This window comes from Hyaena hyaena, unplaced genomic scaffold (genome assembly GCF_003009895.1).
Source record: "Hyaena hyaena isolate Hyena2069 unplaced genomic scaffold, ASM300989v1 scaffold_140, whole genome shotgun sequence".
Lineage (NCBI taxonomy): Eukaryota > Metazoa > Chordata > Mammalia > Carnivora > Hyaenidae > Hyaena > Hyaena hyaena.
Window position 1 is genome coordinate 1394390 of NW_024080772.1, and position 27807 is coordinate 1422196.

The 27807-nt window shown below is 37.2% G+C and overlaps 1 protein-coding gene and 1 pseudogene across 2 annotated transcripts in view; both read left to right on the plus strand.

Annotated features, from left to right (window-relative positions):
- Positions 1 to 27807, plus strand: part of PPP1CB (protein phosphatase 1 catalytic subunit beta) — a 46531-nt gene that overhangs the window by 14667 nt on the left and 4057 nt on the right. Inside the window, exons 1-7 of one of the 2 annotated variants that reach the window (XM_039238423.1) lie at positions 7263 to 7348; positions 10229 to 10360; positions 12228 to 12458; positions 14830 to 14934; positions 16752 to 16823; positions 23868 to 24019; positions 27037 to 27171. In XM_039238423.1, coding sequence (XP_039094354.1) covers positions 10261 to 10360; positions 12228 to 12458; positions 14830 to 14934; positions 16752 to 16823; positions 23868 to 24019; positions 27037 to 27171 — 795 coding nt within the window. In that variant the 5' untranslated portion in view covers positions 7263 to 7348; positions 10229 to 10260. Of the gene's footprint in view, positions 1 to 7262; positions 7349 to 10228; positions 10361 to 12227; positions 12459 to 14829; positions 14935 to 16751; positions 16824 to 23867; positions 24020 to 27036; positions 27172 to 27807 lie in introns of those variants that run through there. The other variant, XM_039238422.1, reaches the window with a different exon arrangement.
- Positions 1679 to 2699, plus strand: LOC120235898 (annotated as a pseudogene).

A 27807-nucleotide genomic window follows, 5' to 3' on the forward strand; every position in this document is an offset into this window, starting at 1 on the left:
GTTAAGTTTCTCCTGTTCCACTTATAAGTGAAAATAATGGTATCTGTCCTTCTCTACCTGACTTATCTCGCTCAGCATAACACCTCTGAGTTCCATCCACGTTGCTACAAATGGCCAGATGTCATTCTTTCTCATTGCCATGTAGTATTCTGTATAAACCACATCTTCTTGATGCATTCATCAGTTGATGGACATTTAGGCTCTTTCCATGATTTGGCTGTTGTTGAAAGTGCTGCTGTGAACATTGGGGTGCATGTGCCCCTATGCATCAGCACTCCTGTATCCTCAAGGGACATGTTTTAAATTTAACGGTAGGGGCGCCTGGGTGGCTCAGTCAGTTAAGCATCCGACTTCAGCTCAGGTCATGATCTCACGGTTTGTGGGTTCGAGCCCCACATCAGGCTCTGTGCTGATGGCTCAGAGCCTGTTTCAGATTCTGTGTCTCCCTCTCTCTCTGCCCCTTCCCCACTCATTCTCTGTCTCTCAAAACTGAATAAATGTTTTAAAATTTTTTTAAAAAAAATTTAACAGCAGAGATAGAGGAGTAAAGCACAAGAATGAGAGATATGCATCATGCACACATTAACCAGAAGAAACCTGATTGGCTATATGCATCAGAAATTGTATGTGAGGCAGGAAGTATCACTAGAGGTAAAGAAAGGCATCACATAACGTTAAAAGGATGGATTCAACAGGAAGACGTAATCTTAAAATTTTTAAGTATTTAATATTATAAGTCTAAAACACAAAAAGGAAAAATTGATAGAACCGAAAGGTTAAAATAGACAAAACCACAATTGTACAGGTTAATGTACCTTTCGCAGTAACTAGTAGAACAAAGAAAAAGTGAGCAAGGATCTAGAAGATTTAAACAACACAGTAAACTTGACCTAACTGACACATAGAACACTTTACCCAACAACTACAGGATATACACACTTTTCAAATACCTATGGAACATTTACTAAAATATGCCATATGCAATACCATAAAGCAAGTCTCAGTAAATTTAAAAGAAATTAGATCTTAAGTTCTCTGATTTCAGTAATGATAAACTAGAAATCAGTGGCACTACCTAGAAAATTCTCAAATATTTAGAAATAAGCAGTGTATTTTTACATATTTTGTTATCAAAGAAACAGCAGTGAAAATTATAAAATATGTTGACCTGAGTATTAATAAAAATACATTTCAAACTTTGTAATTGCAGCAAAAAGCAATGCTTAGAGGGATATGTATAGTTTTATATATGTTGGAGGGGAGGGGGGAAGGCTAAGCATTAAATTTTAATTTCATGACAGTAGAAGAATAAGCAAATTATAACCCAAAAAAAGGTAGAAGGAAAGATATAATCAAGATGAGAACAGAAATCCAATAAAAAGTAAATGTATTGGTTATTTTTAACATTTGTTTATTTTTGAGAGACAGAGCATGAGCAGGGGAGGGGCAGAGAGAGGGAGACACAGAATCTGAAGCAGGCTCCAGGCTCTGAGCTGCCGGCGTACAGCCCGACGCAGGGCCCCAACCCACCAACTGTGAGATCATGACCTGAGTCAAAGTTGGACACTGAACCAACAAGCCACCCAGGTGCCCCTGTATGATTTTTAAAAATGGAATTGTTGAAGCTTCTTCTCTAGGAAAACACAAATGACAGATGACACTGGTGCCATGGGAGGCCATGGCGGCTTCCACAGAGGTTTCAGCAGCAGTATCGGGTCAGGGCTGCATCTGGGGCTGGGGACACAGCCCGGGTCAGGACAGGGCCTGTGGAGCTTGAGGAGGCAAGGCCAAGGACAAGGAGTGAATCTCTGTTCACCAGCCTGGGCCACCTGGTGGTAAAGGACATGAAGATCAAGTCCCTACAGGAGATCTGTCTCTTCTCTGCCCATAAAAGGAATTGGAGATCATTGACTTTTTCCTGGGGTCATCCCTCAAAAATGAGGTTTTAAATATTATACCTGTGCAAAAACAGATTCATGCTGGCCAGCAGACCAGGTTCAGAGCATTTGTTGCCATCAGAGATTACAGTGGACACGTCGGTCTGGGTGTTAAGTACTCCAAGGAAATAGCCACTGCCATCCATGGAGCCATCATTCTAGCCAAGCTTTTCATTGTCTTGCGCAATGGGGCTACTAGGGAAACAAGATTGGCAAGCCCACACTGTCCCATGCAAGAGCTGTTGTGGCTCTCAGCCCATGTCCAAGAAGCTGCTGGTGATGGCTGGTATTGGTGACTGCTACACCTTGGCCAGGGGCTGCACTGTCACCCTGGGCATCTTCACCAAAGCCACTTCTGATGCCATTTCCAAGACTTAACAGCTGTCTCACCCCTGACCTTTGGAAAGAGACTATGTTCTCCAGGTCTCCTATCAAGAATTCACTGACCATTTTGTAAAGATCCACACCAGAGTCTTTGTGCAGAGGACTCAGGCTCCAGCTGTGGCCACAACATAGTTTTATACAAGAAAAATAAAGTGAATTAAAAGTTGTTTAAAAAAGAAATTGTTGGAAAGATGAATAAAATTGATAATCCCCAGAAAGACTGATAATGTAAGAAAATGAAAACAAATTACTATGTCAAAAAAGATGCAGGAGACATGACTAGTAATGGAGACTAAAGAGATGGACAGACAAAACCAATAATGTAATCGTGGCTTGAATTCTGTACTAGAGGGGAAGAACATGCTATAAAGGACATGATTGAGACAGTTATTGAAATTGTTTTATATTCTTCACATTAAAGGTTTATATATGTTAAACTCCCTCAATCTGATAACTTATACTGTGCCATATATAAGAGAATATTCTTAGGAAATAATATACTGGTAAAGGAGCATGACATACACATCCTATTCTTTTTTTTTTTTTTTTAAGTATATTTATTTTGAGTGTGGGGAAGGTCAGAGAGAAAGGGAGAGAGAGAATCCCAAGCCAGCTCCACGCTGTCAGCACAGAGCCCGATGCCGACCTCTATCTCACAACTTTGAAATCATGACCTGAGCTGAAATGAAGAGTTGGATGCTTACCCAACTAAGCCACCCAGAATACAGTCTATTCTTAAATGAGTCAAAGAAAAGTTATGTATATGTATTTTAAAGGATAATAAGATTTTATAAATAACTTAATGCTAATAACCTTTAAATTTTAGATGAAAAACTCATCTTGGCAAAACTAACAAGGAATAGAAAGTCTGAATAGTCTTATATATGTTAAAGAAAATGAATTTGTACTTGGAATACTTCTCAAAGAGGAAAATTCCAAGCCCATTTGGTTTCACTGGTGACTTATATATTTAAAAGAGAAGAAATTAGGTGAATTTTGTTCATCAGTCTCTTACATAAAAAGAGAGAACATTTCCCAACTTGTTCTTTGAAACCAGCACAACCGTAACACTCAAATCTGATAAATAGAAAGGCAGTTACTGGCCAATATCTCTCATGAATATAGCTACAGAAATCATGAGCAAATTATTAGCAAATCACATAAGAAAGATAATGTCTCATAATTCATGGAGTTTATTCTAGGAATCCAAGGGACATTCAATCAATATAAATCATATTAACAGAATAAGGTGGGGGGGAATTAAGATTATTACAATGGATGAGATACAGTATTTGATAAATTTTAACATCCTTCCTGATAAAAATTCTTAGCAAACTAGTTGAAGTATGTACAAAACTATAGTTGTCATAATGGTGAAATAGTGAATGCTTTTTTTTCTAAGTTCAGAAATAAGACAAGGAAGACCTTTAGCACACTTTTCTTCAGCATTGACTTGGAGGTCCTAGCCAATTCAGTGAAGAAGAAAAATAAAAGATTGGGAAAGAAGTAAAAGTCTTCACAGATCATATGGTTGTATACTTGGAAAATCTGGAGGGATCTTCAAACTGTTAGAATAAGAAACAAAGTCACTTTTCAGAAATCAATTACACTTTTGTATACTAACATCAAACAATTGGAAAATGAAATAAAACACATTTACTCAGAGCACCAAGGTGGCTCAGTTGGTTAGGCGTCTGACTTTGGATCAGGTCATGACCTTGTGGTTCATGAGTTCAAGCCCCATATCCAGCTCTGTGCTGATCACTCAGAGCCTGGAGCCTGCTTTGGATTCTGTGACTTCTTCCCTCTGCCTCTCCCCTGCTCACGCTCTTTCTCTCTATCTCATATAAGTAAACATTAAAAAAAATTTTAAACAGGAGCACCTGGGTGGCTCAATCGGCTGAGCGTCTGGCTTCAGCTCAGGTCATGATCTCACAGTTCGTGGGTCCGAGCCCTGCGTGGGGCTCTGTGCTGACAGCTTAGAGCCTGAAGCCTGTCTTCGGATTCTGTGTCTCCCTCTCTCTCTGACCCTCCCCTGCTCACACTGTCTCTCTTTCTCAAAAATAAATAAAAACAAAAAAATTTTTAAAAAATAAGAAAACACATTTCCAAAGCAGCACCCTTTCAATTCAATTTAATGAAAATGTGCAAGACTGCTCCTTAAACACTACAAAACATTGATGAGATAAACACATAACTTAAATAAAAGGAGAGAGACCATGGTTATGGAAGACTCCAAATTACTAAGGTAATTCTCCCTGGATATATTAATTCCCAGTTAAAACTACCACAAGTTGCACTGGGTGTTATATGGAAACCAACTTGACAATAACCTATTTGTGAAACATTAAAAAAAATTTTTTAAATAAAAAAAATTTTAAAAACTCCCACAAGTTGAGAGTGAGGAGAAATAGACAAGCCAATTTTAAAACACATTTGACTATGCAAAAGGACCTAGATTAGCAAAGGCAATCTTAACAGAGTTGGAATGCTTACATTACAAGATAACTTTATAAAAAAACAACAGTTGGGGCGCCTGGGTGGTTCAGTCCATTAAGCATCCAAGTCTTGATATGGTTCAGATCACCTCAGGTGATCTCATGGTGATGAGGTGAAGCCCCCCCACCCCCGCCCCCAATGAGCGTGGAGCCTGCTTGGGATTCTCTCTCTTGCTCTTGTCACCTCCCAAGGTTGTTCTCATGCACACGGTGCATGCTTGCTCTCTCTCTCACTCAAACTTTTTAAAAAAGCTACAGTAATTAAAATGTACTGCTGTAAAAATAAACAGATTAATGGACTATATGGAGTGTCGAGAAATGGACCCATTCATGAGTGGTCACCTGATTTGTCTACAAAGCTCCCCCTACAGTTCTGTGGAGAAAGGATGATCTTTACAATAAATAGTGCTAAATCAATTGGATATCTCTATGGATAAAAATGAACTTTGACCTTTACCTCAAACTATACACAAAACTAAGTCAAGATATAGGCTAACACAGTAAAGCATGTAGAAGGAAACATAAGGAAATAAGTTTAGAGGAGGTTAACATCTTGAAGATGTTAAAACATTAAAATTAACTAAGATGGATTTATATGCATTAAAATAAGGAACTCCTGTTCATCAAAAGAGAGCGTTGAGAGAAAAAACAAGCCATAAACTGGGAAGAGATACTTGTAATACACGGATCCAACAAAAGATTCATCTGGAATATATCAAGAATTTCTACAAGTCATTTTTTAAGACAGACCGCTAACCAAAACCATAAACTTTACAAAAAATGATATCCGAATGCCTTATAAAGTATGTAAAAAGATACTCAGCATTATTTATCAGGGAAAAGCAAATTAAAATCTCATTGAATACCAGTATACACCAAACAAAATGGCTAAAGTTTAAGACTAATAATAGCAGTGTTGTTAAAGATGTAGAGCATCATTTTTTTTTTTTAGAGCATCATTATTGGTGGGTTGTAAATTGGTATAACCACTTTAGGAAAATGGCTGTCTCTACTTCTTAATTAAGCTGAGGCTTTCCTGTGACCCAGGAATTCTGTGTTTTATATATACCAAGAGAAATGTATGCAGATGCTCATGAACATTTGTAATAGCTCTAAAGTCACCAAATAGAGTAGATAAATATATTGTGGTATTTGATACAATGAAATACTTCAAATGGCTGAACACAATAACATGGATAGATTTCACAGAAGAATGAGCAAAAATGTATATATATTGTATATTTCTATTATCCAAATTCAATGAGGCAGATTAATCATATTAAAAGAAATAATAGTAACTTTGGGCATTATTTTTTGAATGGTTAAAGGTATAAGGGAGCCTTCAGGGTTTCTGGAAATATTCTGTATCTTGATGTGGATGGTGATGTTTTAGGTGTATACATAGTTAAAATTTGGGGAACCAAACTGACTGGGTGGCTAAGTCAGTTAAGCCTCCTGACTTCATCTCAGGTCATGATCTCCTAGCTTGTGAGTTCAAGCCCCGCATCAGGCACAGTGCTGACAGCTCGGAGCCTGGAACTTAATTTGGATTCTGTGACTCCCTCTCTCTCTCTCTGCCCCTCCCCCCCTCAAGAAGAAATAAACATTAAAAATTCTAAATTTATTGAGTAAATGCCCAGACTTTTAGTGTACTTTACTGTATGTATGTGATACCTCAAAATACTTTCTAAACAGCAACATTATAGTAGATATTTCCTATAACGGCATTTTTTAAATTTTTTTTTTTTTTTTAATTTATTTCTGAGAGAGAGACAGCATGAGCAGGGGAGGGTCAGAGAGAGAGGGAGACACAGAATCAGAAGCAGGCTCCAGGCTCTGAGCTAGCTGTCAGCACAGAGCCCGACACGGGGCTCAAACCCACGAACCATGAGATCATGACCTAAGCCGAAGTCGGACACTCAACCGACTGAGCCACCCAGGCACCCGTCTATAATGGCGTTTTTACCTGGCTTACAATTATTGCCTGCTCAATTTTTGGGGGGTAGGGAGAACTTTTTTTTTTTTTTTGTGGTAGCAGAGTGGGGAGAGTGTTGAGTTAGAAGACTTTGGTTCTAAATTCTTCTCTGCTGATTTTACTCATTCTAGTTTTATAAAACCTGGGCTCCCTGATTTTGTTCAAGTTTTTAACTCTCTTTCTATTGTTGTATAGATAATAACTTCCCTTTCTAATTCTTGGGGTATCAAAAGAATTAAATGAGATGGTTGATGTGAAATTGCTTTGCACCTAATGAATTGTGCAGGTTTCTAGTATTTTCATAATCTAGCTAGATGCTTGTATTTAAGTTCATATACCCAAATTCTGGAATCCTTCATGGATACTGTGGTAGTAAACTAGTTCCTCTTTGTTAATAGGTTGCCTTGATTTACTCCCTTTTTTCAGATCACTCAGAAATTTGAAATGCTCTTGGAAATTTGGATGTACATACTGGTGGGAGTACATGAGGGAGCAGGACTTTTGAATTGACAGACAGCTGGGATTGCCCTGAGCCATCTATCATCTTTTCCCAAGTATTTGGCTAATTTATTCCTAAGATTTGGTCATTTGTTAAATGCTAAACCTTTAGAAGAACTTTAGTTTTTCTAACTGCATTTCATCAACTCTTAGAAGCGATTTGATTATACAGTGCTCCATTGTTTTATATGCCACTGAGAGGCAAAAAGCAACTGCCAATTAAAATTTTAAGAAATTATTGATTGCAAAGTATCTCTACACTTAAAAGAATATTAAGTGGGTAAAAAAACATGCAGCTTAAAACTCCATGAAATTTTATGCAGTGTGTTTTTGTTTTAGTAAATTTTTAGTTTTATGGATTAGCATGACTTCTAAATTGAATCAATTTTAGCTCTTTAAAAACATTAGTCAAAGTACACCTTAGTGTAACCTAAATTACTTAGGAGGTCAAAATTAAACACATAATTTACAAAGAAAATAAAACAAATATAAGATAAAATATTCACCACTGTAATTGAGACACTTTAAATTGACACATCAGAGTAGCCCTCACTAGTTTTAATGATTGCCATCAAGTTACAACTAAATGTTGGTAACTTAAACAGTGTTTTATTACTACAGATTCATAACAAAAATTGTGGGAACTTTCTTAAGAGCCAAAAGTATTTTGTTTGTCTTGTCTATTGCTGTTATCTTTAAATAATTATTTCTGGGTGAGTATTTGTCATCTGAAAGCAACAAGAGATCTTTAATCTACTATTTTTCCCTGCAAGTAAAGCAGATAGGTACTTGATGCACTGATGGTAAAACTGTATTTTGCAAATAACATTTCCCATGCAGTTAAGACTTAATGCCAAAATTAAGAATTTTACAGAGAATTGCATCTAAGCTAGTACTGTAGATACTTAATGAAAGGAACTAAGTAAGGTGCCCTGTTTGGTCTTAGAAAAATCCACATATCTATGGGAAGTAGGTAATTGATGTTTGTGAGCTAGTACAAATGTAGAAGCTATGATAAAGTTCTCATAATAAAAGCAGTTCTGCTGATCATGTTTTGAATTTCAGGGATGATCTTATTAACAGTCATATTTGCTAAAGTACATTTCAACAGTGTTTGTCTTTCCTGTTACTTATATATCACTTAGATATCATGTTATGTATACACAGGTTGACTTTTCTTTGTGGGGCTCTTTTTTTAAAAAACCTCTCAACCTGACAGAAGAATCATAGCTGTCTTTAACAAGAAATGTGTGGACTTAATTGTAAATGGGAAATAGTAGGGATATATAGAGATACAGTGTGCTTTCTTTTTTAAAATGCCTTTTCAGCCTTTACACTGTTGGTGGGAATGTAAACTGATGCAGCCGCTCTGGAAAACAGTATGGAAGTTCCTCAAAAAATTAAAAATAGAACTATCCTATGATCCAGCAATAGCACCACTAGGAATTTATCCAAAGGATATAGGAGTGCTGATTCATAGAGGCACTTGTACCCCAATTTTTATAGCAGCACTTTCAACAATAGCCAGATCATAGAAAAAGCCCAGATGTCCATCAGCTGATGAATGGATCAAGAAGATGTGGTTTATATATACAATGGAATACTACTTGGCAAAGAGAAAGAATGAAATCCTGCCATTTGCAACAATGTGGTTGGAATTGGAGGGTATTATGCTAAGTGAAATAAGTCAGAGAAAGACAGATACCATATGTTTTCACTCATATGTGGAATTTGAGAAACTTAACAGAAGACCAATGGGGAAGGGAAGGGGAAAAATTAGTTTCAAGCAGAGAGGGAGGCAAATCCATGAGACTCTAAAATAAAGAGAACAGGGGCACCTGGGTGGCTTAGTCGGTTAAGCGTCCGACTTTCACTTAGGTCATGATCTCGCGGTTCGTGGGTTCGAGCCCCGCGTCGGGCTCTGTGCTGACTGCCAGCTCAGAGCCTGGAGCCTGTTTCAGTCTGTGACTCCCTCTCTCTCTGACCCTCCCCTGCTCACGCTGTCTCTCTCTCTCTCTCTCCTAGAAATAAATAAAAAATAAAATAAAGAGAACAAACTGAGGGTTGATGGGAGAGGGGCGCAGGAAGGAGAGGAGAAAATGGGTGATGGGCATGGAGGAGGGCACTTGTTGGGATGAGCACTGGGTGTTGTATGTAAACGATGAATCATGGGAATCTACCCCTGAAACCAAAAGGGTACTATATATACTGTATATTAGCTAAAATTCTTAATAAGACTGTTAATAATTTTTCAAGGATGGTGTGAAACTGAATCACCTACTGACAGCCACTTTGTCTCATTTCCCTTTCTTCATAGCCACTGGTTCTTAATGATGCTATTTTGGCTTTTTCCTAAATGTAAGACTTTGCTGAGAGAGTAGACTATCCTCAAAGCTGCTGTCCCTAAAACCATTTAGGTCTCTTGGGCTGCACGGTTGGCCACTGGAAAGCACAGGGGACTGCATTTCTGTGGCAGCAGCCTTGAGGAGCATCATTAGAAACCAGCAGCAATAAAGATAGAAAGGCAGAGATCACTGGAATAACCTTACCGTTAGCCATAGGACACAACAGATATCTGGCAGTTTGCTGTCTGTCTGACTTTCTGGGCCTTTAAAATACGGGCATGACTCTTTTTTTCTTTAATTTTAATGTTTATTTATTTTTGAGAGAAAGAGGCAGAGTGTAACCTTGGGAGGGACAGAGAACGAGGGAGACGCAGAATCCAAAGCAGGCTCCAGGCTCCGAGCTGTCAGCACAGACGGGACATGGGGCTCGAACCCACAGACCAAGAGATCATGACCTGAGCCGAAGTCAGATGCTTAACCGACTGAGCCATCCAGGCACCCCACTGACTTTTTTTTTTTTTTTTTAAGGATTATTTATTTATTTTATAGATAAATTTTCAAAAACTGACCATTTTGTTCATTGTTTAACAGTACGAGGATGTCGTCCAGGAAAGATTGTGCAGATGACTGAAGCAGAAGTTCGGGGCTTATGTATTAAGTCTCGGGAGATCTTTCTCAGCCAGCCTATTCTTTTGGAATTGGAAGCACCACTGAAAATTTGTGGTATGTAATCGGGTTAAGTTGGAAACAGTCTATTTTGAATACCAGTTTTCCACCCCTAACTAAACTGAAGGTGATCTAGAGAAAACAGTTTAAAATTTTTCTACAAGAAAGATTGATAGGTTTGATTACATAAAATATAAAAATTAAAACTTTCATAAAATAAGTTACAGACAATATTTATGTATACATCAGATAAAAAGATTGCTGTTCACAATTTTTGGTTCTTAGAAATAAATATGAAAGACCATACAATTGAAGATCTTTTTTTTAAGGTAGATTTTAGAAATTCACAGGGCCAATAAATGTAAGATCCTCAGCCTCAGTAGTAGTCCGTGAAATACAATTTAAAAACAAATCCAAGATTCTAGACATACTGAAAAAAAAATGTCTAAAACTGATAATCCAGTGTTGTCAAGGATGTAGAGAAATGTGTATTTTGGTACACCAGTTACAAAAAAAACTAGAGTTTGGGGGTCAGTATGGCAATTTCCATGGTGTTAGAGTGGCTTTTGGCCAAAAAACAAAAACTTACAACCTTAGGTTGAGTGATCACTTTGTTTTAACCAGAAAAGTTGTTGTACAGAAAGCATCTCTCTAGATTACATAACAATGGGAAGTGGTAAAGTATGTATCATATTGGCTTTTGGTTTGATAACTTGTAGTGGCTATTTGTGTGTAGGACATAGCTTTTATGGACTTAATCATCTTTTGCTCGGTAAAGGACTATTTTCGTATGTAAAAATTTTCACTGTCCTGCATGTTTCTTAGTGATCCACATTCATACCTTGTAATTTGCAGGTGCTTAGTGTGCTCTTTACTTTTTTCCCCCCTCTTTCTTGTGTTTATTAAGTCATGTGCTTGGTGCTCCTTGGTACAGTACCTAGCAAATAAAAGATAGTAGCTAAGTAAATGTTTCTTGAATAAATTAATTAGCTTAGAATATCACCTGTAAGTAAGAGGTAGTATGGTATTTTGTGGAGTGGAGCCTGGCTGGCTTAGTTGGTAGATCATGCAACTCTTGATCTCAGAGTTGTGAGTTCAAGTCCCACATTGTGTGTAGAGATGACTTAAAAATAAAATCTTAAAATGAAGAATTTTGTGGAAATGATCGTCTCTTCTATGAATTTAAATGAAACAAATGTAGTTATTTGTAACATTTTAAAATGATTCAAATTCTCTACAAGGTACTCTTTAAAATGCCTTGATATAGAAATAATTTGAGGGTAATAGATGTTAGTTATACTAAATATTTCTAAGTTCTGACTGCCTCACTCTTGGGTATAACAAAGTGACTGATGTTAAACTACCAGATAGTAAGAATAACTGTATTATATTGTATAACAGATTACTACAAAACTTCATGTTAAAACAGCATGAATTTATTACCTCCTAGTTTCTATGTGTCAGGAATTCAGGCACAGTTAAGCTGGGTCCTCTGGTTCTGGGCCTCACAAGGCTGCGATCTAGGTGTCATCTGAGACTACATTAATCTCAAGGCTCAACGATGAAAAGATTCAGTTCCTTATGGGCTGATGGACTAAGGGCTTGGTTCATAAGAAGTTGTTGGCCAGGGGCCTCCTTCAGGTCTTCACCATGTGTGCTTCTCCATAAAGGCAGCTGGCTTCAGCATCCAGAGTGAGAGATGGCAAGAGTACAAGCAGATTGGAACTCATGATCTTTTGTAAACCTAATTTCAGAAGTGACAGCCCATCCCACTTTTTCTGTCTCCTTTTTGTTAGAAGCAAGTCACCAGCTCCAGCCCACATTCAAGGGGAGAGGATTACACAAGGGTGTAAACATTGGGAATCATTTGAAGCTGCTTCCCACAGTAACCAAATGCTCTAAAATCGTCTTTTTCTATTTTCAGGAGATATTCATGGACAGTATACAGATTTACTGCGATTATTTGAATATGGAGGTTTCCCACCAGAAGCCAACTATCTTTTCTTAGGAGATTATGTGGATAGAGGAAAGCAGTCTTTGGAAACCATTTGTTTGCTATTGGCTTATAAAATAAAATATCCAGAGAACTTCTTTCTCTTAAGAGGAAACCATGAGTGTGCTAGCATCAATCGCATTTATGGATTCTATGATGAATGTAAGTAAAAATTAAAATTTATCTTTTATTAATGGGAAAATTCCCTAATATTCCCTAATATAATTTTTCACTTCAAAAGAGTTCTTTTGATTCAGTTTTTTTAACACTTTTTTTTAAATGTTTATTTATTTTTGAGAGACAGAGCACAAGCAAGAGAGGAGCAGAGAGAGAGGGAAACACAGAATCTGAAGCAGGCTCCAGGCTCCGAGCTGTCAGCACAGAGCCCGATGTAGGGCTTGAACTCACAAACTATGAGATCATGACCTGAGCCGAAGTCGGATGCTTAACCGACTGAGCCACTGAGGCGCCCCCAGTTTTTGTTTTTGTTTTGTTTTGTTTTTGATAGAATTTACCACGCATAGGACCAAGAATAATCTTCAGTGGTAGAGGAACCTGAAACCTGGAAACATGTTACTGATTAAACTAGTCTTTGGGATTTCCAAGATCATGGTATTTCAAGTTCACTGCAACTTACTCACCTGAAAGGCCCTCTTGTAATTCGTTCATGTAGTAAAATATCCACCTGAAATAGAGGTCACTATAGACAATAGCCTTTGGTTTTCTAGTGTCTATTAAGATTTTAGCTCGAGCATTCTTGTGATAAGATGGAAATTTTCATTGGCCTTGTGTCACAAGAAATACTGAGAAGTTGTGAGGCGCCTGGGTGGCTCAGTTAAGCATCCAGTTCTTGATGTCGGCTCAGGTCATGATCTCACAGTTCAGGAGTTTAAGCCTCACATCCACACTGTCAGTGCAGAACCTGCTTGGGATTCTCTCTCTGCCCCTCTGCTGCACACCTGCAGTGCTCTCTTTATCCCTCTCTTTCTTCCTCAAAATAAACTTTAAAAAAAGAAAAATATTGAGAAGTTCTATGAAATTATTTCAAAGTTGAAGTTTATTCTTAGAATTTTAATTTATGCCTATAAAGTTAGAGAAATGAGGATACCAACTACTCTGGCATACCTTACTGTACTCCTTTTCATCAGTAAGAAATCACTGATTTGGGGGGGAGAAAAAGAAATCACTGATTTACTGTTTTGTAGTAATGTCTCCAAGTGTTACTAAATTTCTACATTCGAATTTGGTGTTTTGCTTTTGTTAGAGTATTGGAAAGAACACAGTTTGGTTAATTACAATTTAGAACCAATTACAACGATTTTCAAATTGAATTGATTGTTTTTTGATGTTGAATTCTCCATTGGAATCTATTTTTGCTTTTTTCCTTCCTTAAGTATGGTAGAGTCCCATTCAAACTCCTGTCTTCTTGGTTTATATAATCATTTATTTGACAAATATTTGAGGAAGTGTGTATACCAGGCACTGCTCTACACAGTAGGAATGCAGCAGTGCCTGGAGCTGCGTTCTACGAGGATTGATTCTGCATCTGATTTTACATGCATTTTTATTTGTAAATTGTATGGTTTCAACTGTTCAGATTGGACCAGTAGACAGGAAGTGGATTGTAGTATATCTAGCTCAGGAAGTAGATTGTAGTACATCTAGCTATAACCATTTTTCTAAAGCTATATGAGGAAAAGACGTGTGTTTTTAAAGACTGACTAAAATATAGGCTTGAGTATCCTCAAGGTCCTATAGAAATGACATCAGCTGAACTAATGTACATGAGAGCAGCTTGTAAAAACTGCTTTGAGTTACACTTTTTCACTGAGAGCCAAGTTATAGCATAAAACATACAAAATTAGTGCTTGTGTCTTTCGTCCCTCCCCGGTGTTAGTGGTTTGCAACTTCTTCCCAAATTCAGGAAGATCAAGTAACGCTATAAAAGTGAACATACACTTAAGATTTATCTTTGTTGTAGCTCTTTATGCTAGACTATAGGAAAATTATAGCCGTTGTGTCTCTATTTATATTTCCTGTAGTGCCAAGTTGTAATTCACTCAAAAGTGAATACCAGTGAAGCATTAGGTGATTGTCCTCTCTTGGCAGTAAATTTATGTTTTGTTACTCAATGCATTAGAGTTAAAATGGACAATCTCCAGAGGCACCCCTTTCACTTCTGCTTACTTATGTGGCGAGGTATTTAACTAATGTACACATTGAATGGAAAAGATAAACTAATAGTCTAGGAGACTATTTCGAAGTTACTATATTATAGTGAGCCTAAAAGACAAAAGAGTTTGATATATTTGTTCTGTAAAATAGCATAGTCTTTCAGGTTTTTTAACTTTATAGAAAGTTCTGTATGTTCATTAAATTTATTACCTTTTTAAAAGTATACAAGAAACACTCATTACAGAAAAAACAAAGTGCTGTATAAAGAATAAAGTTGAAATTATTCATAATCCTGTGGCTATGAGATAACAAATTAGAACAGTTTTAAATGTATTTATTCTATTTGTTCTTTTAATAGGCAAACGAAGGTTTAATATTAAATTGTGGAAGACCTTCACTGATTGTTTTAACTGTCTGCCTATAGCTGCCATTGTGGATGAGAAGATCTTCTGTTGTCATGGAGGTAGACCAGTAAATTTGTTTTAAGGGTTTTTCTCACTGTCATTCCATTGTTTAGAAAAGACCTATAGTAACTAGGATGCACGCTGTGGGAAAATATAGCTGTGCTTGTGTGAAAGCTCAAATTATTAAAACTGTTCTAAACAAGGCTAAAATCTCTTTTGTAACTAGAAATTTATGATGATTTATACAAAATGAAAGTTAAGATGAGTACTTGTCTTTAAAGAATTTCACATGTGAGGAGAATAACCAGAGTTTTATTTGAAATAATGTCTTCCTTTTGCTTCAGTTTTGATAGAAAAATAACACTTACTACTACTATCAGTCAAAATGAGAGGATCGTGATTACTTTCCTGCCAGTATTAAATACCTTTCATTAGATCCAGTGCTACTAGGTTTATTATTCCCACATACCAGGAGTTCTAGGCTTTATGTAATACGTCCGTTTTCATCCTAAAGATAATTTTTGATAGAATAAGTTATCTTGTATGACTTGTTAAAATAAGCATGAATAAATGCCATGAAAATATATAGATTGTATATTATCTGACTGTCTTAAGAAATTAAAAACCTATTGATAAGATACATGTTTCCAAAAAAAGTAAGATAAAATATATTTCAAAACATAACTAATTAATGAAGAGGATTTAATTATGTCAGAGTACTTGTAGAGAATAATTTTTATGCAATCTGGGAAGGGCACATGTTTATGGAAGCTTAGGTTTAGAGGGCAGAGTAGACTTTGGAGAGGTACAAAGAATTTGAGATGGTCTTTTTCATGTTGTCTAGTTCAAGGAATGTGTGAGCACTGGCGTAACTAAAATGTCAAGCACATAGGAAATGATGGGTATCAGATTATAGAGATTTGAATACTGAGCAAAGGAGTTTGTTGAATGGTTTAATAACCGTATTGGGTTTCTGTACACGGAAATAATAAAATACTGTAGGAAAATTAGTTTTTATTAATATGCAGGAAGAATTAAAGTGAAAAATGCTGAAAAGATAGATGTACTTGCCTAAGCCTGAGGTAAAAAATGATTTATTCTTGGAGTGCCTGGGTGGCTCAGTCAGTTAAGCATCCGATTCTTGATTTCAGTTGAGGTCATGATCTCACGGTCCGTGAGTTCAAGCCCTGCATCAGGCTCCATGCTGACAGTGTGGAACTTGCTTGGGATTCTCTCTCCCTCTCTGTCCCTCCCCAACATGTGGGAGCACACGGGCTCCCTCTCTCCCTCTCAAAATAAACATTTTTAATAAATTATTTAGTCTCTGATAGAACATAAGTTACCATATTAATTGAAACATTTTATAGTAGATTCTAAACATTTAGGAAATTGTAGCTCTTGCACATTAGTATACTTAAAAGTCATAATTTAGATGGTACTTGGATTATCCGTAAAAGAGAAATACTAGTTTATATTTATGTACTAAAGATTGCAAAGTGTTTTCATGTGCTTTATCTTGCTTATCCTTCTGATCAACAATTAGACTTTTATGAAGATAATGTTGCATTGGGATCTAGGAAGGTCTTACAGGGCAGTGAGACACTTAAACTTGGAAGTAAACATGTTTAAGATTGGGTGGTAAGAAGTGACAAAAGTGGTAGGAAAGGTTGGAATTGGGTGTGTTCCTGGAGAAGGGCCGAGAATGGTTGGAAAAAAAGAATGGTAAAATTTCTAACTCCATCTATTAAAGATAACATTAAAAGGAACACATTAAGTATTTTTAATTTCAGATAGTGAATCTGCTTTGATTAAATGCTTCTTTATTTGAGTGAAAATTGTTTAGATGTCAGTACTCTGACTCATCTTTCATTTATAGGACTGTCACCAGACCTGCAGTCTATGGAACAGATTCGGAGAATTATGAGACCCACTGATGTTCCTGATACAGGTTGAGTATATAGAGAAGTTTAATTAGTTGCTTTATGTAAACTGTTGACATATTTGAACTTAATTATGTATTTAGTGGAAGTAAGATTGCTATGTTATATCTTTAGTGAAAGTAGAGCTTTTTTTTTTTTTAATTTTTTTTTTAATGTTTTATTTATTTCTAGGAGAGAGAGAGAGAGAGACAGCGTGAGCAGGGGAGGGTCAGAGAGAGAGGGAGTCACAGACTGAAACAGGCTCCAGGCTCTGAGCTGGCAGTCAGCACAGAGCCCGACGCGGGGCTTGAACCCACAAACCGCGAGATCATGACCTAAGCGAAAGTCGGACACTTAACCGACTAAGCCACCCAGGCGCCCCGAAAGTAGAGCTTTTTTAATAGTCAGTAAGCTAACTACAGATTACTTGCAGTAATATATTCTGTTTCCCACTACTTACTTCCCAAGGTGCAATACTTTTAAATTTCATATATAACCTTATTATGGTTGTGTCAAACTTACTTATCACAAAAGATCTTGTTAATTGATTGCCTTAATCTCCCTGTCATTCTAAATTCCTTTATTCATATCAACGTTGGTTAAGTTCTTCAAAGACTTGTTAAAAATTAGTCAAACAGAGGGGTCTGGCTGGCTCAGTTGTTAGACGATGTGACTCTTGATGTCAGGGTCATGAGTTCAAGTCCCATGTTGGGTGTGGAGCCTACTTAAAAAGAATAAATAAATTTGGGGGTGGGCGCCTGAGTAGCTCAGTTCGTTGAGTATGACTTCAGCTGAGGTCATGGTCTCATGGTTCATGAGTTCAAGCTTCACATCACACACCCTGCTGTCAGCACAGAGCCTGCTTCAGATCCTCTGTCCCCCTCTCTCTGCTGCTCCCCCACTCATGTTCCCTCTCTAAAAAATGAATAAACATTTATTTTTGTTTAAAAAATAATTTAAAAGTTCTAAGGATTTTTAAAAAATTAGTCGAAACTTTTAAAAAAATTTTAATTTTTATTTATTTTTGACAGAGAGAAAGAGACAGTACGAGCTAAGGAGGGGCAGAAAGAGAGGGAAACAGAATTCAGTGCAGGCTTGAGGCTCTGGCCTGTCAGCACAGAGCTTGACATGGGGCTCAAACTCACAAACTGAGATCATGACCTGAGCCAAAGTCGGATGCTTAACTCATTGAGACACCCAGGGGCCCCAAAAGTGTTTTAATTAAAATAATTTTTTTTGGAGCACCTAGCTGGCTCAGTCCTGGAGTGTGTGATGCTTGATCTCAAGGTTGTGAGTTTGAGCTCCACATTGGGCATAGAGATTGCTTAAAAAATAAAATCTTTAAAATATAATAATTTTTCTTGGCTAAAAGTTAACTGTTCAAACATTCAGGATAACTCTTAGGTAAGTGAAGAAGTCAAAGAAAAGCAAGTAAGTTCTAGTTGAGGATAAATTGCCCTGTTGATGAACAAATGAGCCTAATGTAATTTTCTAAATAAATTTCAGGCCTAACTTTTCTGTTGGCTTTTTTTTTTTTTTTTTTAATGTTGTATTTATTTCTGAGAGAGAGACAGCATGAGCAGGGGAAAGTCAGAGAGAGAGGGAAACAGAATCTGAAACAGGCTCCAGGCTCTGAGCTGGCTGTCAGCACAGAGCCTGATGCGGGGCTTGAACCCACAAACCGGAGATCATGACCTGAGCCACCCAGGCGCCCCTTCTGTTGGCTTTTAAATGGTAATTATTCATAGTTGAGTGCGAGTGTGTGTACTAAGATGTGTACTAATCATGGCAGTTATATTCATAAAATGCTATGATAAGGGCACTTGGGTGGCTCAGTCAGTTAAGTATCTGACTTCAGCTCAGGTCCTGATCTTGCAGTTCATGAGTTCAAGCTCCATGTCAGGCTCTGTGCTGACAACTCAGAGCCTGGAACCTGCTTCAGATTCTGTGTCTCCTCCTCTCTCTGCACTCCCCCCACTTGCACCCTCTCTCTCTCGAAAATAAACATTAAAAAAAATTTTTTTAATTAAAAGAAAATGCTGTGATAACCTATGAATTGAATGCAGTAAAATTCTGCTTTTCTATCCACCTTTCGCTTAAAACATCAATACCATTTTTTGGTGGCATTTTCTGACACTGAATGTTTATAGTTTTTCCACATCACAACCCATTCTCCCATACTTTACCTATCTAACATTTAATTCAATTCTGACACTAATTCATGGAATTAGCCAGGACTCTACAGGTTAAAGGCTCCATTTCACAAGAGTGCCCCTACACTACTGCCCAGCCAGAATTCTGGGATTCCCACAACCACTTCCTCAGATGCTTTACTTATATTTATCAGCTTATCATAAAGGGATACAACTCAGGAACTGCCAAATGGAAAAGATTTGTCGGGCAAGGTATTAGTTGGGGAACAGTTTCCACACCCTTTAGCATCAGTGTGTTCAACAACTGTAAGCTTCCCAAGTCCAGTTGTTCAAGAGTTTTTATTGAGTTCAATTTCTAGCCCACCTCTCTAGGAGGAGGGGGCAGCTGAAATTTCCAATCCTCTAATCCTGTGTTTGGTCTTGCTGTTGACTGTCCCCATTGTAACTTGTTTTTGAGGGACCTGGATCATTTCATTAGCATACACTCAGGTGTGGTGGAAAGGGGCTCCTTATGAATAACAAAAAATACCCGGCAGGTCATCTGGGTGACTCTGCTGGTTAAGCAACAGACTTTGGCTCAGGTCATGATCTCATGGTTTGTGAGTTCAAGCCTTCCGTCATGCTCTGTGCTGACAGCTCAGAGCCTGCTTCACATTCTAGCTCCCTCTCTCTCTCTGCCTCTTCTCCACGCGTGACTGCAGTCTCTCTCTCCCAAGTAGTAAACATTAAAAAAAAGATACCCTTGTCACTCAGGAACGTCCAAAGATTTTAGGAGCTGTGTTCCAGGAATGGGAACAAAAACCAAATGTATTTTTATTATATTACACTGTCTTACTGTTTAAACGCATTAATATAAACAAAACTGTCCTATCTGTTTCTACCAGACTTTTTTTTTTTTTTAATGTTTTATTTATTTCTAGGAGAGAGAGAGACAGCGTGAGCAGGGGAGGGTCAGAGACAGAGGGAGTCCCAGACTGAAACAGGCTCCAGGCTCTGAGCTGGCAGTCAGCACAGAGCCCAACACGGGGCTCGAACCCACGAACCACGACATCATGACCTAAGCGACAGTATGACGCTTAACCGACTAAGCCACCCAGGCGCCCCTACCAGACTTTTTTTTAATGAATGTATGTTATTGGATTAGTTGTCCCATCATTATTTGTGTAATCAGATCCACCCTTTATATGTTGTATTCATCAGTTCTCAACTTGAATATCTTCAAAATGAGGATTGCCTAGAGTGCCAAAGGGTCTAGAAATCCTTTATATTTTAAGAATGTCATGTAAATGAAAAAATAAAGATGTTTTAGCTTTCTGATGAGAGGATTGTTTACTGGTAGTTTTTTTTCTTCTCAAATTTTTATTTAAATTCCAGTTAGTTAACATAGAGTGCAGTATTGGTTTCAGAAGTAGAATTCACTGATTCATCACCTACATACAATAACCAGTGCTCATGACAGCAGGTGCCCTCCTGAATACCCATCACCCATTTAGTGCATCCCCCATCCACTTGCCTCTTGAATTCCATATATGAGTGAAATCATATGGTATTTGTCTTTGACTGACTGACTGACTGACTTCACTCAGCATAATATAACTCAATCTATATCATTGCAAATGGCAAGATTCTGTTCTTTTTGATTGTGGAGTAATATTCGTGTGTGTGTGTGTGTGTGTGTGTGTGTATGTACACCACATCTTTATCCATTCACCAATTGATGGACATTTGGGCTCTTTCCATAGTTTGGCTATTGTTGATAATGCTGTTATAAACACTGGGGTGCATGTGCCCTTTTGAATCTGTATTTTTGTATCCTTTGGATAAATAACTAGTAGTGCAACTGCTGAATATTAGGGTAGTTCTATTTCTGACCTTTTGAGGAACCTTTTGAGGAACCTTCATACTGTTTTCCATAATGCCTCCACCAGTATGCATCCCCACCAGCAGTGCAAGAGGATTTCCCCTTTGTCCACATCCTCACCAACACCTGTTGTTTCTGTGTTGTTAATTTTAGACATTCTGATAGGTGTGAGGTGGTATCTCATTGTAGTTTTAATTTGTATTTCCCTGATGATAAGTGATATTGAACATCTTCTCATGTTTCAGTGGTCTATATGTCTTTGGAAAAATGTCTGTTCATGTCTTCTGCCCATTTCTTACCTGGATTATTTGTTTCTTTTGGTGTTTGATAAGTTCTTTATTGATTTTGGATACCAGACCTTTATCCAATCTGTCATTTTCATATATCTTCTCCCATTCTGAAAGTTGCCTTTGAGTTTTGTTGATTGTTTACTTTGCTGTGCTTTTTATCTTGAAGTCTCAGAGGTTCATTTTTGCTTTTGTTGCCTTTGCCTCTGGTGATGTGTCTAATAAGAAGTTGCTAGGGGCGCCTGGGTGGCTTAGTCGGTTAAGCGTCGGCTTTCACTCAGGTCATGATCTCGCGGTTCGTGGGTTCGAGTCCCGCGTCAGGCTCTGTGCTCACTGCCAGCTCAGAGCCTGGAACCTGTTTCGGATTCTGTGTCTCCCTCTCTGACACTCCCCTGCTCATGCTGTCTCTCTCAGAAACTTAAAAAAAAAAAAAAAAGTTGCTGCAGCTGAAGTCAAAGAGGTTGCTGCCTGTGTTCTCTAGGATTTTGGTGGTCTTTCATCCATTTTGAATTTATTTTTGTGGTCCAGTGGTGGTCCAGTTTCATTCTTCTCATATTGCTGTCCAGTTTTCCGAACACTGTTGAAGAGATTCTCTTTTTCCATACTGGTAATTTTGTAAAGGGAAGTTGATTGTTAATCAGGTAGGGTTGGACTAGATGGCTACTAAGTACATTTCCTACTCATAAGATCAAAAGAGTCTATTAAAAGGTAGTGATTAAAAAATATTTATGAACTCAGGCACCTGGGTGGCTCAGTCAGTTAAGCATCCAACTTTGGCTTAGGTCATGCTCTCATGGTTCATGGGTTCAAGGCCTGCATTGGGCTCTCTGCTGTCAGCACAGAACCCACTTCAGATCTTCTGTCCCCCTCTCTCTGCTTGTCCCCCATTCATTCTCTTTCCTTCTCTCTCTCAGAAATAAACATTAAACATTAAAACAGTAGAAAATATTTATGAGCCAATGCCTGAGCTCAACATGGCTAACCTTCAAACTTTTATGAACGTACATTTGGTTGTTCTATTTCAATTGTGATTGGATTGTTTTGTTCGGTGTACTGAAATCCTGATAATATCACTCAAAATGCTTCTCCTGATTAAACATCAGCCATTATAAACAGGTGTATAGATCCTCTTGTCAGTAAACCACTGATATATTGCATATTGTAGTAAGTTGCTTCATAACTTAGTTGCACAATTAACAGTTTGTATTAAGTACAAAAGGGGGGAAACATGCATTTACCAGATTTTAAATATAATTATATAGAGTGTGTTTGACTAAACCTGATACAGCTTTGGAGTTGTGGTCGGGGTCTGAGCCAACAGCCAGGAAAGAATTCTTGAGACAACTTTGGTGCAAAAAGGTGATTTGAGAATATCCCAATGGGATTTGTATACTGGTGGACTTCTTAAAGCGTCTCAGCAGAGCTTAGGAAATAATAATAGAAATTAAGAGTATATTACCACCAGTTAGTTCTACAAGGTAATTTTAGATAGTTCCCCTTTTAAGACAAGCGATATGTTAGGACTCAAAAAGAAGTTCTCCTTTCCTCATAGAGCCTATATTAAGTTTACAGATTATCAAAAATCTTGAAACTGGCTCATTCTAAAAAAAAAAAAAAAGCATCCCTTAGCACCACAGTTTTTACAAAAGTACTTAATATCACCATCTCAGCATCCACCCCCTCTTAAGTCTCAGTAGAGTTTGACTTATTACCGTTCTCTTTTCATCCATCAACAAACTGCTTTCATTAAGGTCTGATGATACAATTGTAAGTGGCACATTTTTGGGGTTTTATCCTGCTCTACTTGTTCATTGTACTTGAATCTTAACCATTTCCTACTTCTAGATAATTCTTACCCCTTTCAGGAGAACTCTACTGTTCTAATCTCTTCCTTTTGTTTTGACTATTCCTTCTCAGTACTTTTGGCTCGTTCTGCTTTCTCCTTTGTCTGCATGTTAAATGTTTGGTTCCTCAGAGCTCATTAGTGGTCTTCTCACTTGACATTCCCAAGGTAGTCTGAGTCCCTCCTAAGATTTATACTACAAGTATGATAAAGATTCCCAGATATTTTTAACTCTGACCTCTTTTCTTATGCATGACAATAAAGCCAAGAATCTGTTCTCATTTTGTTCATCCATATTTCATTTAAATCCTCCAGGCCTTTATAGAAAATGTTTTCTTCCCTCAAATTGATCATTAGATCAGTACAGTTCCAGTGAAATCTCACTTAAGTTAATGGAATTACACTAACTGATTCAGAAGTATATATGTGGAAAAGCAAAGGTTTGAAAGTAACCAAGATAATACTGGAGAAAAACGTTAAGTGGGGATACTACCCCTACCAAATATAAAGATTTATTTAAAAGCTTTAGTGTGTTATTGGGTTAGGGATAAATCAATGGATTAATTTAATAGATTGGTGCCCAGAAATAGTGTAAGTAGCCTCTATTCAGGAAATGATGCTGAGTCAATTGCTTGTTCGTATTGAGAAACTGTACAGAAGAAACAGCCTTTTCCATATATTGTGTGCTTAGAATGTGCCATACACATACTTCCTGTTTGTGGGTTGAGTTGGGAGGTGCTACTTTCAGCCAGGCAAAATTGTATGGGTGGGCTAGCAAAGAGGGGCTGAATTCAGTAGGCTGGGATACTAGGGAGCAAGTGATGGTTACTATTTATTAAAGGGTAAGAGGGCATGAGAAGAAATGTGATACAGATATACTTTATAAACCTAATTTTGTTTTTTCATTGCTGTGTTTTTATTCTTTAAAGGTTTGCTCTGTGATTTGCTGTGGTCTGACCCAGATAAAGATGTGCAAGGCTGGGGAGAAAATGATCGTGGTGTTTCCTTCACTTTTGGAGCTGATGTAGTCAGTAAATTTCTGAATCGTCATGATTTAGATTTGATTTGTCGAGCTCATCAGGTATGAAATCTAAAACTTGTGAACATTTTAATATTTATTTACACAATTCTGCTTACACAGAAAAGCTAATTAACAAGGAAAGTAGTAGAAGAGATGAAGCCTATATACCTTGATCTCACAATCAATAATTTGTTAACCCATTCTTGCCCTTTGGAGGAAATGTTTCAAACTGATTTATATTTTGCGGTATACTACAATGATGACAGAGTTTTTGGTGCTTGTCTGAAGCGTTCTAGAAATACTTGATCCCATTTTAATATAATGTTTATGTATTTTAGATAACAGTCAAATGCCCCTAGTATTAAAGGATACTTTTGAGACAGTTGAGAAAATTCGATTATAGGCTGGGTATTAGATATCAAGGAGTCACTGTTCACTGTTTAAGTCTTATGATAATAACATTATTATGTAAGAAGGGTGTCCATTTTTTAGAAATACCTACCCAGGTATATAGAGGTAAGATGACGTGTCTAGGATTTGCTTTAAAATACATCAGCATTGGAGCGCCTGGCTGGCTCAGTCAAAAGAACATGCACCTCTTGATCGTTGTAAGTTCAAAACCCACGTTAGGTGTAGAGATTACTAAAAAAAGTAAAATTACATCAGTGAGAAAAGGGAGATAAATGAAACAGGTGTAGCAGAAGCCTGGTAATTATTGAATCAGGGTGGTGAGAATGAGAGTTTACTGCACTCTACCTCCTTTTGTGTATCTTTGAATTTTCATTATCAAGATACATATTTACTTTTAAAATATAGTTTATTTAAAAAAAAATAAAATAAAATAAAATATAGTTTATTTAGGTTTACTTTTTTTTTTTTTAACATCCACCTCCACTACTATATTCTCTGCTCTTTAAGGAAGGGATTGTGACTTGTTGACTTTTAAATATCCACTGCTTTAATTGGTTTTTTTAATGTTTATTTTGAGAGTGAGCATGCATGCATGTGGGGGGGGGCAGAGAGAGAGAGAATCCTCAAACTCACGAACCATGAGATCATGACCCGAGCCAAAATCTAGAGTTGGACCCTAACTGACTAATCCACCCAGGAGCCCCAAATGTCCATTGCCTTGTAAACTTACATACTGCAGCATGCATTTAGTGTTTGAATAAATGCTTATTTTAATGATTTGATATGTCAGGTCCTCATGCTCTCTAAAACATAACTGGTAAATACATTCAGTGAAAGGCATTTTTTAAAAATAATTTTTAATGTTTATTTTTGAGACAGAGACTGAGCGGGGGAGGGGCAGAGAGGGAGACACAGAATCTGAAACAGTCTCCAGGCTCTGAGCTGTCAGCACAAAACCTGATGCAGAGCTTGAACCTACAAACTGAGATCCTGACCTGAGCTGAAGTCGGACGCTTAACCAACTTGAGCCACCAGGTGCTCCTCAGTGAAAGGCATTTTTATCAATCTTTTCTGTTTACTTTTGAAAGTACTAAAAGTATTTGAAATTTCTAAGTATAATACTTTTTAAAATTCCTTGTTTTTTCTAGGTCTGTTAAAGGAAAGTTTATTAGGTGCTGTGCCACAGTACTTCCCATTTTGGGAGGGCTTTACTCCTTATGATACTTGACTACTTCTCTATGTGATCCTGTGGATAAACAAAGATGACTGGTTTCTCATTTTATGCATATGTTGTATATCACAGGTCTTTTTCCTAGCAGAACTTCTCAAATTCAGTTGAAATGAAGTCAAGTCCCCAAATCCTTTGCTTTTGGCAAATGTTTGGTAAATATTGTGTTTCTGATTTAGCTAATTAATAGAAGTCTTCTACTAGATAACAGTGCAGAGTTGCTAAGTTTCCTAATAAGATACCTGCTAGTAATCAGTTTTCTTAACTGTAGATTTCCATTCATTGATCTTTTCAAAAATAGATGATGGGGGCACCTGGATGGCTCAGTCAGTTAAGTGTCCAACTTCAGCTCGAGTTACGATCTTGCAGTTCATGAGTTCAAGCCCTGTATCTGGCTCTGTACCCTGTATCTGGCTCTGTGCTTGGTGGTGCAGAGCCTGCTTAGGATTCTCTCTCTCTCTTTTGCTCTCAAATTGAATGGATAAAACTTTTTTTAAAGATTTTTTTTTTTTTTTTAAGAAGTTGGATTTTTGAACTACCTTGTTTTGGACAGTCTTTTTCCAGACACTTCCAAAATCCTATTCTGCTTATTTTCAACCATGTTATCTCTAAAATTAAGAGACATCTGATGGGAAACACCACAAGCTACACTTATATCCTTTTACGATAAACCTGTTTATTTTGTAAACGTGTGAATGAACAAGTGAATAAGCAGACTAGGAACAGAAAGGATATGCTGAGTCCCAAAGACTGTGGCCGAGCTGGAATAGCCAAGATCTTGACAGAAAAGGTTAATATCTAAATTCTACCATGAGGTAATTACAGTAGGAGCATGTACCTGATACTAAGGTAGGATTTCTTTAAAAATGTAAATTCTTTTGGACATACTTCTTATTAGCAAGTATTGTAGGATAGTTTTGCTTAATCAAAGGATGCCAAAAAGTCTTCAAAAATTATTCTTGCCTACTGTAAATAAATATAAAATATTTATGTTACTGCTTCTACCTCTCAGATTTGTAGAGCTGAGAAATATAAATTGTTTAAATCACTCAAATTGACAACAGAGTCTAGAAACCATGTTAAATCATTTAAGAATTAAGGATTCTGTAGTTGTGATATGTCATCAACCAAGAAGTACTAGGTATCCAACGTTCTTGTAGACACTGTACCAATCAGCATATGGAGAGCCTTAGAACTGGTATGATTTTTAAACATTTTATTTATCGTAAATGTACTATTATTTCCTTTAAGCTGAATCCTTGCCATTATAGATAAGGCATACAAAAAATTTTTAATATTTGAAGACAACTTTAGAAATAAAACTCAAGCTTCTAAAACAAAACAGTGTTTATTTTTAGGTCTTTGTCACAATCTCACTAATATGGACAGTTGAGAATTAGCTATAAATTGTTTTTTCTTTTGACTTTTCCTTTGACAGGTGGTGGAAGATGGATATGAATTTTTTGCTAAGCGACAATTGGTAACCCTATTTTCAGCGCCAAATTACTGTGGCGAGTTTGATAATGCTGGTGGAATGATGAGTGTGGATGAAACTTTGATGTGTTCATTTCAGGTATAATATAAATACATATAAACCAGTTTTATTCAGAAGTGATTATCATTCACAGACTTGTTAGAGATTTATGTTTTCATTCACAAATGCTCCAGACTTTTTGGTATATTTGGTATAGTCTAGAAGATGCATCATAAGTCATTTCTACACACTTTTTGTGTAAATACTGAAATTTCCTATCCATAATGTAGGTTAAAGCTCTGTTTACATCCACCAGAATAAATATAATTTAAAAAAATCAGCCAATAATGCCAGTCAGAGTGGCTAAAATGAGCAAATCAGAGAACTCTAGATGCTGGCGAGGATGTGGAGAAACGGGCACCCTCCTACACTGTTGGTGGGAATGTAAACTGATACGGCCCCTATGGAAAACAGTGTGGAGGTTCCTCAGGAAACTAACACTAGAACTCCCCTAGGACCCAGCAATAGCACTGCTAGGAATTAACCCAAGGGATACAGAAATGCTGAGGCATAGGAGCACGTGTACCCCAATTCATAGCAGTTCATAGCAGCACTCTCCACAATAGCTAAAACATGGAAAGAGCCTAAGTGTCCATCAACAGATGAATGGATCAAGAAGATGTGGTTTATCTGTACCATGGAATACTACATGGCAATGAGAAACAATGAAATCTG